Source organism: Anser brachyrhynchus (assembly GCF_964034855.1).
Source record: "Anser brachyrhynchus genome assembly, chromosome: 20".
In the NCBI taxonomy this organism is placed as follows: Eukaryota; Metazoa; Chordata; class Aves; order Anseriformes; family Anatidae; genus Anser; species Anser brachyrhynchus.
The window spans coordinates 6279236-6293528 of record NC_137713.1 but is presented as its reverse complement, the minus strand read 5'-3'; the positions used below and the strand labels follow the sequence as shown (position 1 = coordinate 6293528).

General features: G+C 40.7%; 1 protein-coding gene across 3 annotated transcripts in view; it reads right to left on the bottom strand.

The window, feature by feature from the left end:
* NCBP3 (nuclear cap binding subunit 3) overlaps nucleotides 1-14293 on the bottom strand; it is a 24446-nt gene extending 10153 nt beyond the window's left edge. The window contains exons 1-8 of one of the 3 annotated variants that reach the window (XM_080563419.1): nucleotides 13242-14293; nucleotides 10155-10826; nucleotides 8509-8574; nucleotides 7706-7811; nucleotides 6587-6712; nucleotides 3742-3870; nucleotides 1389-1462; nucleotides 390-498 (exon numbers count right to left, since the gene is read on the bottom strand). In XM_080563419.1, coding sequence (XP_080419545.1) covers nucleotides 390-498; nucleotides 1389-1462; nucleotides 3742-3870; nucleotides 6587-6712; nucleotides 7706-7811; nucleotides 8509-8574; nucleotides 10155-10343 — 799 coding nt within the window. In that variant the 5' untranslated portion in view covers nucleotides 10344-10826; nucleotides 13242-14293. Of the gene's footprint in view, nucleotides 1-389; nucleotides 499-1388; nucleotides 1463-3741; nucleotides 3871-6586; nucleotides 6713-7705; nucleotides 7812-8508; nucleotides 8575-10154; nucleotides 10901-13241 lie in introns of those variants that run through there. The other 2 variants (XM_080563420.1, XM_080563421.1) reach the window with 2 other exon arrangements.

The following is a 14293-nucleotide window of genomic DNA, read 5'->3' as shown; positions in this document are numbered from 1 at the left end:
TAATTTAACTCATAAATATAATTTAATATCTCAACTGTATTTAGCAACAATTTCCACTAATACCTCATAAACATCTCAAATGATTTTCATATTTATAAAATGTGAAATTTACCTCCGTGGAGAAGGGCATCATAAAACCTGTTCTATTGTATCAGGAAAAATGCCCTGAGCGCAAGACAAAATTTTATGTACAATAATCTTCATAAAACTTGAACTAGATTTAATTCACACATTAGATGTATATTCCATTCTAAAATGTTAACACCTAAAAATTATCATAAAAATAACAATTTTGCAAATAAAAATCAGGTATTCGAGTCATTAATTAGTCAACAAATAAAACTGCAACAAGCAATTAATTCTTTATGTTTGTTAAGCTGCTCATTTACCTTTAGTAGCAAATCTCATGAATAGCTTGTTTCCTTTAGCCAGTTTATTGGCAGGGCGAAGATCATTACGCAGGAGAGAATCCTCTTCTACCTGGGACAGGGCATCCAACTTTGGGGGCAAAAAAGGTATTTTGGACTCAAAAACAAAATTACTGTTGAATGAAAACGGATTGCTTACAGAGAAGCAATCAACTGATTACTAAGTTAAGTTACTTTCCAAATTCTGTTCAGGTGAACTTTTTCTTTTTTGACAAACTACTGTGAATTTTTAAAATAACTTGCCCAAAAGATTTAAAATATTTTCATCTCTTTCTTCATAACCTTATCTCAGATTAACATTCAATAAACTTTCAAATGAAACTATATTACTGATTCAAATGTAGAAAATATAGTACAACTTGAACAGTGACAAATAACTTGTTTGTTTCATATGTAAATGGTTACACTATCAGGTTCTCTTGCCCTCAAACAATGACTTACAGGCTTTTTTTTTCCATTTATATCTGTTTATATAAACCAAAATTCAGATTTCCATCATATGTATGAATGTTCACTGAGCCATTCCTAAAGAAAATACTAATGACACCTATTATATATATTCAACCAGTGAAGATTAAATTACTTACTCACCATCAATGTGTTTGCTGATTCCCACACATATCTATGGGCAGCCCAAATCCTTTCTTTCTCTCTATGCACTGCCTTCTATACTGAAAGCCTATTGCTTTCCATTGCCTTCTCACAGCATAAAAGAGAAGCCAGTCTAGCTCTTAAATGCTGGCTGCCCTACCAGTCTTCAAAATCTATTTACAAAACACTCTAATACAACGCTCGTCTCACCAACAGCATACGCACGCTTCCTGTCCTTTCCCCATCTAATTAACTTTGATAATTAAATTGAGAGTTACAAGCGTAAATGGTTAAAATTGTAACGTTATGAATACTTTACACAAGTTAGAGACAAACTTCCGTAATAGTATTTACCCTTTCTATACTGACCTCAACATCACTTGGATTCTCATCCTCTACCTCTCCTTCTTCTGCCTCATCATCAGAACTTTCCTCCTGTTTTCCTAAAGAGGAAAATAATTGGGAAAAAAAATCTCCATTTTAGTGCTCCAGTTGCATTTGATTATTATTACCTACATTCTCTGAAATCAAACTGAAGGTGTTATCCATTCTTCTGTGAAGCCTAGAGAATAATCAAAACAGTGAACGTCTACAGAAATTTGAAGCACGTATGAATAACATTAACCAGACAGCCCCTGTACAGATAAGTGCCTGAAGCAGCACACATGGATTATAAATTTACTTATTTGAAAGCAAATGAAATTGTACTGCATTTCAAAGTATGATAGAGATCAGCAAGAGCAAGATTGCACAAGGGCTATCAAATCCCATTTCCTTCAGCCTCCTTTTAAAATGCTGCAAGTACCTGCAAGCATCCAATACTAACAATGTGGACCAGCTTGCTACTCAAAAGCTTAAATTTACTGAGATCTGGAAAAAAAACCACTTGGTGACTTAATTTTGAAGTCGAATAGCTAACAGAAAAGTGTACACTTCCAGAACTACTTATACTATGAGATGTTTGCATAGATTTTTCAGCACTTAAAAAAATATATATATTTATTTATACGTATTAGCTCACAGTGAGAAAAATTGTTACTTTTTTCAGTCCTCAAAAAAAAAAAGTGAATATGGACAACACCTAACAATATAATTTCTTCTGCAAAGATCTCAAAGCACTTCAAAGACTCAAGACTAAAAAAAAAAAACTCCTTTACATTGCAGAGTTGCTTATCTTAACCCCATCTGACAATGGGCTCAACAACTTGTAATAGAGAGCAGCACCTGTTAAAAACATCTTGACAACTGTACCCAAGTCCAAAGGAAAAATTAAGCACAATTAACCAAACTGACTCCAAAGAGAATTTAGGTAGACAAACTAGCCAAATTCAAAAATGAATTGTCATCTATTGAGGATAGCATTCAAACACTTTTTTTTTAATGATAAAACTTCTCACTGTAAAGACTAGCCTCCTGCTTCCCTAAACAGCCCTTAAATTCTTATCTAAAACAAAGGAATGTAACTGAGCCAGATTACTCCAATATATCTGTATGCAGCTCACACGTTAAGATGTGATTGAACAGTTTGTACTTTATCCAATATCCCGCTTTTCCAGATGAGCAGGTGAATAAGTTTACGTAGGAGGAATTTAGATGAGACAATTTTTATTTTGAGATGCGCTGTAATGATGGTGTAATATGTACCTGGTAGCCAACAAGATTAATATACATGTATTTATGCTGCATTTAAATAAGACATTCACTAATCTCCAAAAACTTTGTAACAAGTCTTACTTGAAGCATTATCAACATTTTAAAGTCACATGGATGGTTGAGGAGCCACTGCATTGTAGAGAAAAGCAACAAGAAGAAAATGGAGTGAGTGAGAATTATCCACAAGTTTAACAAAGCCCTAAAACCCAAACTTTATAAGAAGGCTTTTGGTAGCACTGCAAATACAAGATAGAGAAATTGGCCACTTGCATTTTGTTAATATAGTGTGTTTAAGCAAAATCTGTGGAAGACTTATTTTAATAAATAAAACATCTCCCTTTGCTTTGTACTCTCTCGTACAGTACTTTGAACCACTGCAATTTATCACATTGTCCTAACAGCAGAACAGTCCTAAAGCAGCAAAAGCCTGATTTTCTATTTACACTTCTAAAATGAATTTGCAACCAAGGCATTCAGATCCCAGATTTATTGCAACACTTAGTTGTACGTTGGCTGCTTTGCTCTTTTGTAACTGACCTTTCAGTACGCTTCTTTCTTGAAAGTACAATGGTCAAATTTAGAGATGATATACACAGTGGTGAAGTGATACATTGGCACATCAGCGTGAATGGTACACATAAAAGATGGTGCTGTATCAAGCAAAGGAATGAACTGTGGTGTTTCAAAAACAGGATATTTTCTTAGACCTGTTTTTTTCCCCCCACACTTACAATACCCATCCTTCTACTGCCTTTGCATGCACATCACACAGACGTATTTCTGTGCAACATGTATCACTATAAATATCACATCTGAATATGACCCTGCCTCTAACATGTTCAGTATCGACTGAATTACTGCTTTTGGTCTAGCTCCAACCCACCTTTTAAGAAGCAGCTTCTTCAAAAGGTTTCCAAGATGAAAGCCTTTTTTAAAGTGGCAGAATACATTTTCCTGAAACTACACGATAGAAGCTCCTTCAGTAATTTAGATTACGCAGTACCCAAGCACAAGTTTAAAGTTTCATTGATTTAACTAGATGATGTCTATATATGCATATCTCATCTACCTTTCTTGTTTTTTTCAGCTGTCTTCTCTTCATTGTTTTCTCTGCTTTTTGTTTTCTCCTGATCAGGCAAGGAACTCATATTTATTAGAGCCCGTGTTGCTGTTACTTCATCAAGCCAGACCACATTACCTATGACATACATACAGAAACATATACAAAAACAAAATGCAGTTTGTGTCAACAAGCAGTCACATACACTGCCTTACTGGAGGGAAATTACTAACAGTTCAGAAACAGTCTTATATAATGACATGACAAAAAAGCAATTAGATATATCTCTTGCAGGGGAATTCATATTCTTTAGCACACTTGGTAACCTGGGGGACATACAGCTTTCACATCATTACAAAAAGCACGACAACTGATCAAAACCAAAATCATTGGAATGCACAACCATATATATCAGACATTGCTTCCTGAGCACAGCACATTAGGATACTGAATAAGGGCCAGTGCATTTCATGAATGTGCTAGCACACAAATGTGATTAAAGCAAAAACAACAAAAACAACACAAGAAATAAGCCCTGACCTCACTTTTTTTAATTAACAGCACCTTTGACCTGACTGCAGAATTCTGTTAATCTTTCCCAAAAAAAAACGGAAAATAGGAGAAACTGCTCAAGCATTTCAAAGAGGTTACAGTGTGCATAGGTTAACAATGTGATTCAGTACGTCTCATGTACGTGTCTTACATATCAGCAGATGCTACTAAAGTAAAACTTACAACTTATTAGGCCAATTAACAGCATTTTGTAGGTGTTGAAAATGAAAGAATGAAAAATGCTTAGAAACAAGCTGAGCAAAAGCTTTCTGCCAGGATGCATTCAGTGCAAATACAACAACAAATGTCATTTACTGCTTTACCCTTAAACAAGTCAGGAAATGACAGCAATAAATGTATGCAAATATCAAGAAAACTATATACAGTTTCCCCAAATAAAAGTTTTTCTCTGAAATTACTTGAACAGTCAGGATTTACAAGGTGAATACGCAGATACTAACTTCAATAATTGGCTAATAACTTTTCATTTGCGTGCCTACCTGCTCTTGACATCTCCAAATTTTCAAAGCATTTACCATTTTATGTTCACCAGTTTGAAACACAGAATGCTTTTGTACCGAGACATGTTGAGATGGAATTCAATTGGGAACATTAAAATTTGTCATGCTGTGACACAAATCTATGCTGAAAAGTTACTGCTTTTTCTGTAGATTTTCATCAAGTGTAGTTTTCGTATCAGAGCGTATTGCAGCTAAGTGTAACAACGCAATATTACAGTACTCTAATAATTATTTGATTATACTAATATTATACCAATATATATATATACTAATACTATACTAATCAGCATGCTAACTCCAATACAGTATGAAAATCGATCACTAAAACTGATGTGTTTTAACTATAAGAGGGTAAAGTATCACTCCGGTTCTGAAGCTCACATTTTTGCTCTGCAAGTTTGCTCTGGTTTCACACTAAATTCACCCATGTAACAGTTAAGAAAAAGGATCACAGACTTATAAATACAGCCTCAGATATTAAATGTTAAGCTGTGCACTTGGCTAGTTCATGCATTATCACAGGTTCATCTGGTAGCTCTTTACTGCAATTGTCTACCCAGGGCTCATTGCATTCAAATGTTCTGTCAGCTTGTGGCAGTGTATCAAGCTGTAACACACACAGACTTCAAAGTTAATATTTTGTAGTATACTGTAACTTTTGTCTTGCACTTGTACACAATTCCTTCATGATCATTCCAGGGAACTGCACTACTAACTTACATGTTTCAGCCACATCTATAAATAAAACAGCTCCTACTTCTTTGTCCTATTATTTAGTTTACAGGATTTCTAGCCACAAGACATTCTTAAAGCCTTCCAGTTCCACGATTCAGTGCCCACCTGTAGCAAACAGCTCTTGTACAGTCTTCAGTATCACTAAAGAAAGAATGACTGTCAATAACTTACATCTTTCTGGTAGTCTCACTGCACGTATACTCCCTAAAACAGCCCTTGCTATGTGAATTCACATTCCTTTTCCAGTATATGTAAATCACATTCAGCTGCCACCTTCTTCCACCCACTAATTTCTCTCTGAGAATGACCTAAACAAATATGGCAACAAGCCTGCTCCTTCCCAGCCCTAAACCATACTGACTTCCTTAGCTGCATACAGTTCAGTAATCTTCTCACAGAATGTCACCCTCTGTGACGCTTACAAGCAGACACGTTATTTATGTAAAAACGTAAGCAACACTTTTGACCATTTTTCCCACTTCAGGACTGGCAAGCTATTTTATCCTGTCCCTTCCTGATAATTTCAGTTTGTCAACAAAACCTTCCGCATCAGATGTTTCCTTGATTCTGTTTTCCTAAGAGCTACATGGTTTGTTCCGTCTCTGTGTACCAGTTAGCTTCACTCACTGCTCCTAATTCTGTCTATCGGACCATCATATTTTGAAGAGTACCACTTTCACTCGTAATGAACTCCATTCACATCCCTCACTGGTGACTCTCCTGCCCTGCCAGTCTGGTCGCTAGCCACACTTCCAGCTACCGATGCACTTCTTTTGGTCTCCTCATACGTCAGCAATATGAGTAATGGAAAAATGTTGTGTCATTTTTAAATGAGATTTTTTTTTCTTCTAAACACTCATCCAGACAGTGGGCTAGATTTTCACCATATGCTATTAATTCTTGCCTTCTAAATTTCTTTTGGCTAAGGCCAATGAAAGGGAAACAGGGACAGACAAAGATCAGTGACTTTAAAAGCCAAAAAGACATTCGAGGTACAGCTATGATTGATATAAAAGAATAACAGACAAAAGATTCCATTTACTTACATGATGTATCATCTAACCACTCTATATGAGCAGGAGGATATTCTTTGAAATAGGCAAAGATGTCCTGTGTACTCATTTCATCCACCCCACAAATGTAAATTGTGTCCAGTCTCACTTTAGGAATCGCTATAAAGATGAAGAGATAGAAAACCGACACTCATTTCTATGGAGCAAGCTTTTACATTCAAAACATATAGGCTTATAAAGCGGACATTTTAAATAAGCTAAAGGGAAACTAATAAAAGCAAAGCATGATGTACACCATTCTAAAACACGAATTTGAATTATTATTCCACAATGCAAAAGCTTAATTGAGAATTAAAAAGGGAGAAAGGTTGTTGTAACATTACCAGCAACAGTAGCTGAAGGTACTGAGTAACTTCAAACTGCTTTACAAACTTTTTTTTTTAAATGCTACCAAAGTACTTCCAAGAAGTACTGAAGAGACAGAATACTAATTAGGCCCGTGACCAGGACATGGTACAAGCGGAAGGGCTTTGTACACATCTGATGTTGCAGGCCACGGCTTAGCAGCCAGCTGGAAAAAAGCCTTGAGAACCAACCGGATGCCAAAAATGCCAATCTGTTTCGTGCGCATCTCCCAGCTGATCTGCTTATATTCCAACACATCCAGCTTGCTGTCTAACAGCACACGTGCAATCAGTCCGTCTTCACCGTGTGTGCAGCACAGAATCTGATCTCACTATGCAAGGGACACTGAGTCTTTTGCTCGTACACAAACAGCGCCCAAGGCCTTTTCCAAGAATTTAAAGATTCTTAAAGCAGCACTGGGCCAACAAACAAATCTCAGACAGGTAACACCAGGTGCCATTGCCAAACAGTAAATAAGGTACATAAAAATGTTTTATTTTCTGGTGTTGTTAAAGCAAGGAGTAAAACAGTAACTGTTAGGAAGTAGTTTAAAAAGCAATGGCATTAAAATAGTCATTACTATAGTAGTATAATATATACAGACATAGGAAAAAAGTGATTTCTCTTGGTAATGATCTAGGAAAACCTCTGGGGATGCAGAAAATATTACAGTATAAATCAAGACAAGGACCTGTGAGAAAGTAAACAAAGGGATCTTTCCTTCTTGACTGCTGGATAAACTCATACCTTTCTTCATCATGTCCCGATCCAGTGCTACATTCCTTTGGGCAAGATTCACCTCAGCTCGAAAATGAAAGCGTTTTGCTCTTTGTTCCTTTTTCTCAATTGCTTCCTGTAAAATGCAAAACAATGCAGTCAAAACAGGAATCAGAGCAGCATTCCCAACAGGTTACGCTGTAGGACAAGGTATTTAAAATACAATTTACCAGACAGCAACAATCTATATTAATAATGCTAATTATTCGGAGGAGATCTGTATGTTTCATAACGCAAAAATAATTCATTGAAACATACCTGTGCCACATCATACTTTTAACATAGATCCAGCAACGCAATGGGGATCAAGATGCATGGAAAACAAGCTATCCTGGACTGATGCTCAGCTTCCATGATGGAACAGTCATATTATTTTTTCCCTCCCTAACAAATGTACAGAGGCCATACTCAAAAAAACCCATCTCTGTTTCAACAAACACTTCCACCACCTGGAAAATTCATTTTTTAAGAATACTGAAATACTGTCAGTACCTTAAGAGGAAAAAAAAATCTCACTTATTTCAAAGAGCTCGTATTGCACTTGTTTTGCAATATTATTTTAGTATTTGCAAAATTAATTCTTACAGTTTACAAGAGATACCTGTCTGGATGCCAACCACAACTAACACAAGGAGAATTCTCTAGTTATTGAAAAATGCCAGCAATCTGAACATAAGGGTAAGCTTCTGCACCTCTCAGGAAAGAAACGAAGTCTTTCCTCCTTTCCTGTAGGATAATTAAAACACTTCAAAGAAACACAGGACAAAAATTACCTTGGATGTTACATCTATTCCCGTAATGAAACTTCCAGCTTTGTTTTCATATCTCCTACTAGTGTCCTGAAACAAAGCAAAACAGCAATGAAATCTCAATGAACACTGAAAGCAACTTACTTGCTACACTAAAAATATCTGGCCATTTCTAAGAGAAATCCATCCTCTTCTCCTTGATCCTTACTCCAAGCTACATCCCTAGACAGACAGGTAAACAAGCATTTAACTTCACTGACATCAGCGAATGTTAAAGCACATCAAACAAACCCAACTTCCTTTACTATGAGAACTCTGTCCTTTTGCAATAGCTGGTTCCTGTATCTGTGTCTTCTACGGTTTTGACTTTGTCTCAGCAATAAAGTGGAAGTCATCAAACACCTTTCCTAACTACAATTTTCATTTCAGGTAAAATTTCCTTGTAAAACATGAACAAATTTAACAGTGATGTTGTGAAGATACCTGACTCCTGAAGTTCCAAATTGCAATTTTCAGTTTCAAGAGAAGTCAGAACATCAAACCACTGCCACAATTAAACAAGTGGTTTGTCTATTTTTTACCATTACTTCAAAACCAGCAATATGAAACGTTACCATTTTGATACATGCCTACAAATTAAAAGAGTAAATATTGAGAATGAGGTGCGAAAAAAAAAAAACAACACACCTCACAAAACTCATTTCCATCAATGAGGACTGCTGAAATCACAAGACCACATTGAACAACAAAGGTCCTGGACCAGTCACCCTCCATTGTTTGCACATAGAACAATGGGACTTCTTCTTCCTGGCACCCTCAGAACCATCACCCAGTGAAGGTTTGTGGCCTGAAGAACGTATCTTGTCTTGCTATTTCTAAGGGTAAACATTTTGTTTCTCCTTGTGCTGCAATAGAATTATTTTGGCCAAAGGACTTTTTCTAGAAAGCAGGCCAGCCTCAGCTTAGAAATACCAAAGTGCACACAGAATCTAAACACTTTTCTTCGTAATGCAGTCAAACTTTCTCTAAAGTTGCCACATGTGAATAGTTATTAAAAAGAAAAAAAAGATGACAACAGCAAAATAAGCATGTTACTTTAAAAATGGAAAAAGAAACATCACAGTCTATGGTTGATTCATGGAGCACAAGGGAGTACAGCAGCAGGGTGCTGTTTCTTAGGCCACGTATTTGGTAAAAGCTCAGGCATGTTGGTAATCAGCTAATTAGAGATTAGTTTCTAAAACATTTTCCACACACGTTTTCAGAGCAAAAGCCTCCTTAGGAGTTTAGATCAACCCTGACCCACTTTTATGTATTAAACACGACCATAGTAAAACTTATCTAGGAATGGAAAAAGTAGTCCTCAAAACCTACCCCTTAGAGCCCACATTCCCAAGGCTTTCACCCCGCTCCCTCACGGCCCCCCCCGCTCCTCGTCCAGGTGCCCCCATCGCCCTGGGACACCCTGCCCCCCCCCCCCCCCCCCCCCCATCACCACAACACCCCAAAACCCCCTCCCACCCCCCCCAACCCTCCCCCTTACTCCCGAGCACACCCTGCCCGCTCCCTCTCCCCACTACACCCCCAACCCCCCCACACACACCCCATGTCGCCCCCTTTTCCCCCCGCCCCCCGCCCGTGCGCCCCCCCAGGCCCCCTCCCCTACGTACCCTGCCCCCCCTCAGGAGCCGGTCCCTCCTTCGCTCCCCCTGCCCGTCCCTCACCGGGAGGAGCTCCCGGAGCGAGCGCCTCACGGGGATAGCGTCCAGCTCGCCTTCTTCTACTTCCATAGGCTCGGGCTCGGGGCCGCGGGGCTCCTCCGCCTTCACCGAGATCCGCAGGCCCCGTACGGCCGCCATGGCTCCGCCAGGCCCGCCCTCAGCCCGGCCACCGAGACGGGCCCGCCGCGGCACAGAGCGGCACCGCGAGCCACCACCGAGACGGCAAAACGGGGATAGAGCGCCACCCGAAGCTACCGCGGCTTCGGGGCCAACGCGCTGGGGGCCATAGAGATGAGGGGAGAGAGCGGCGCCGCCGGCCCTCCAGGGCTACGGGGAGCGGGAGGACCGAGCCGCCATTTTCTCCTCTTCCTCACGCCCCTCGGTGCCACCGGGGGGAGAGCACGGTCCGGAGCTTGCTACAGCAGGCTCTGCTTCCTATAGGGTTTTTTATGAAAATGACCTGGCTTCTTAAAAAAAAGTCGGGTTTTTCCTCCTCTCTGTCCTGTGGGAGGTCCCATCGGTCTGTGCTTGGCTGGGTTGTTCCCTTGGACATGTTCTCGTTCCCTCCTGAGGGTGTTTCAGGAGAGAAGCCCTGTCTCCTCTGGCCATCCTTGCACTGTGCTAAATAAACCACACGATTTTATTGATTATTCTCATGGAATAAGTTCCGTGTTCCACTAGTCCTCATCGCTACCTGCAGTTCAGCTCTGCGCCCCTTGAACACAAGGGGCCAGAACAGTGATGGAGCTGAGGGTTTGCTCCTGCCTCGGCTGACATAGAATCACAGAATCATTAAGGTTGGATCTTAATGATTATCAGTGGTTTGACTTTCAAAATCATCTGGTCCAGCCATCACCCTACTACCAATGTCACCTGCTAAACCATGTCCCTAAGCACCACGTCCAACCTTTCCTTGAACACCCCCAGGGACGGTGACGCCACCACCTCCCTGGACAACCCATCCCAACGCCTGACTCCAACAGCAGCAGCGTTTCCCCAGCTGTGGCGTAACACCACAACCGATCGCTCTACAGCTGCACTTCCTCAGCTCAGTCACCTGGCAAATATCACCCCACTTGGCATTCCCAGCCAGCCAATTTCATTACGAATTCCTAATATTTCTCTGGCTGTGTGACCCTGCTCAGTTTCAGACTGCTCCGTTCCTCACTTCTGCAAGTTCTCAAAGCAACCCCCTCCAGCACGCTCTGTTTTGTGTCACTTTCTCTCTGAATTGATGGTACTTCCCAGTAAAATTCAACAGCAAATCTTGAGTATGGCGTGAACAAAATTTGCTTCTGGTAATAAAAAGGCTCCTTCCATTATACATAATCCAGTGGGACTAATATATCTTCTTGCTACTGATCACGCACTCCAGGCTTATTTATTTTTAACAGTGTCTGCACACAGATCTTTTCAGAATAGTTAATTTGAGTTGCATTTGCCAGAGCTATCTTTGTGGCTGACATCACATAGCCAGCATCTGGCAGGAACCACGAGCACAGGTGACACTTCCAAGCCAGATGTGAATGGTTACAGCAGAGGCCCCGTACATATAATGTGAACACCAGTAGTAAACAGGACATCGAAACCCACTGTGAGCAGCAGATTCTGAAATAATTGCTAGAGGAAACATTTCTGCGGCAGAAATGCCATTTCTTGAGGTGATAGAGAAAAGAAAGTAAAACATGCACCTTCTCCTCTTTTTAGTTTTCATTTCAGAAGTAGAACACAGTACTGATGTGTGATCTAGCCCAGATTTACAAAACTAACCCTTCAAAGTAATAGATGGGGCAAGATTCTGTAACAACAGGTTGCCTTGCACTGCTGCTATTAGAGTGAAGGTGAAGCCTTTAATTAACCCAGACATTTCCTTATTTTAACATCCGTGAATATTGCCCAGGACAGACCATTGCTACACAGCCGTACTACAACCCCCTCTGCTTGGCACGATTTCGAGACTTGCTCATTGAACTCAGCAAGAAACTTTCTACTGATAAACTGTGGCTTTAGATCAGTTGCCAAAGTTTTATTGCTCCTTAGGAGAAAATCATCTCTAGCCTGACTGGTAGGAACAATCAAATCAGGAGAGGAAAACCAGGACTGGGGCTTTTACTGCCAGGTAGGTGAGTGGAATATTCTCTTGATATTTTACAGCTTCTTTCAGAATCTTGTTATTAACCATGGATTCTTCCGAGTCTGGGGCCAAGATCTGTCTGGCCACTCAGCTCAGACTGCAATCTTCTGCTTGTGAAAGGGCCCATGTAGAAATGCACGTTGGTGCAGAAGGGCTCCACCTTTATTGTAGCCTCTGTGCAGAAGGGATGGGTCAATGGTAGTAAACTACTGATGAGTGGAAGGGCGTGTTAATGGAGTGGAATATAAGTGTTAATTATGGAAAGAAAAATGAATTTGGAAAAGGTTGTTATCTGGAGAAGCCCTAAGTAAGGAAAGGCTGTTAAAAATAATGAAGGATAGTGAGTGATTGAACAAGAAATTATTTCAACATAAAAGTAGCAAAAGGAGCTTCTTTCAGGAGGGAAATATTATGCATTTCCCCATCACTGACCACCAGAGGGAACTCTTGCAATAAGATTCCGAACTGCTTGCAGCAGAAAATCTGATGAAACCCTCCACCAACTCCTGTAGTTTTGTGGTTCAGCTGAAAACATGGGGAGATGGGGTACAAAGATGGGGACTTGCAAGACAAGAAAATAAAAGTCTGCAGGCCCTCAGTCAACAGGGAACTTTTTTTTACAGTGTCTAGCAGAAGTCAGAAAAACAGTGAATTTTACCATTGTAAGAAAGTTTTGTTTTGTTTGAAGTCTGTTTGAACCACTAACCAGAATGGACGTGCTTTCTTGCTGCTGTGATTTAACTCTCCTAGCAGCCTGGGCCCTCAACAAGAATCTGCAGCTTTTCAAATCTGAGAAAAAAACTGAGCACGGAAGTGTGCTATTTCTGCAACTGGCTAACAAACTCCACATGTCACCAGGGAAACTAGGACTAGGTTCTAAATAGATTATGACTGGCTCCTACCTACAGTCCATCTGGAGAGAGAACGGGATCAGCAGAGGAAGGATGTTCATTTGTTAAACCATCAGATAAGCAGAAGTCAAGCACCTGGTGTTTTCCTATGTATTTGGTGAACTGCAGCCTCCCACCTGTAAGACAGAATATTTTCTCATTGGGATATTGTCGAGGTTGATACAAGCCTAGTTAACTGACAGGATACCAAAGTCCTGTTCATGAGAGATACACGGCTTCAAAGCATCCTACAAGGAAGCAAAGATGCTGTCAGCCAGGCAGGAACACAGCAACCTCACAGTTAAGGACAGCTATGCTCTAACGTTATGTTTATGCAAGTGCTGCCACATGGAGGCCACACAGATGAAAAAACACATTCCTTTCTGGAAAAAGCTCTCAGAATTGAGCAGAGCTGGAACAGAATTCAATACACATTTATCCAGACTCTAAAGACTTTACTCTGGAACTTGGATAGCCTGGAGAACAATCTAAAATGGTTAAATATTGCTCCATCCTTATAGACATCATTCTTAGTTGTCCACGTGCACACATCCACATTCCTCTGTGGCACCAGTGGAAGTTAAGCAATTCCCTGTTTGCAGGCCCCTGCGGTAACACGGTCAGTGAACTCTTCTGGGTAAAAATACGCTTTTTCTTTTGCAGAGCTATTTTTAACCTAGAACAGCTCATTGGCTCGACTCAGCCCCATGAAAACAGCTGTGCTGGCACAACCGTGGGGTGGGAACATACAGCTGGCAGGGAAGACGAGGACAGGAACTGCTGGTGCAGCTCTGAAGGGAAGAAGACAGCGAGCTGTAGCGCCTGCCACGGGCGCGGACAAGCCTGGCTTCACACAAGTGATCTCAGCCAGCCACAGAAGCTGGGAAGCCAAGAGGGGATTGGGACACTCAGGGGGTTACCCTGCCTTCCTCCTGCCTCCTAACGGGATGCACCAGCTGCAGAGACAAGTCCGCTGCCCTCTGTTCCCCTCAGCCCCCTGCTCCCCTCAGTGCTCCTGTCAACACTTCCAGCTCCCCTCAGCTCCTCGGGTGCCTGCCCCCCTG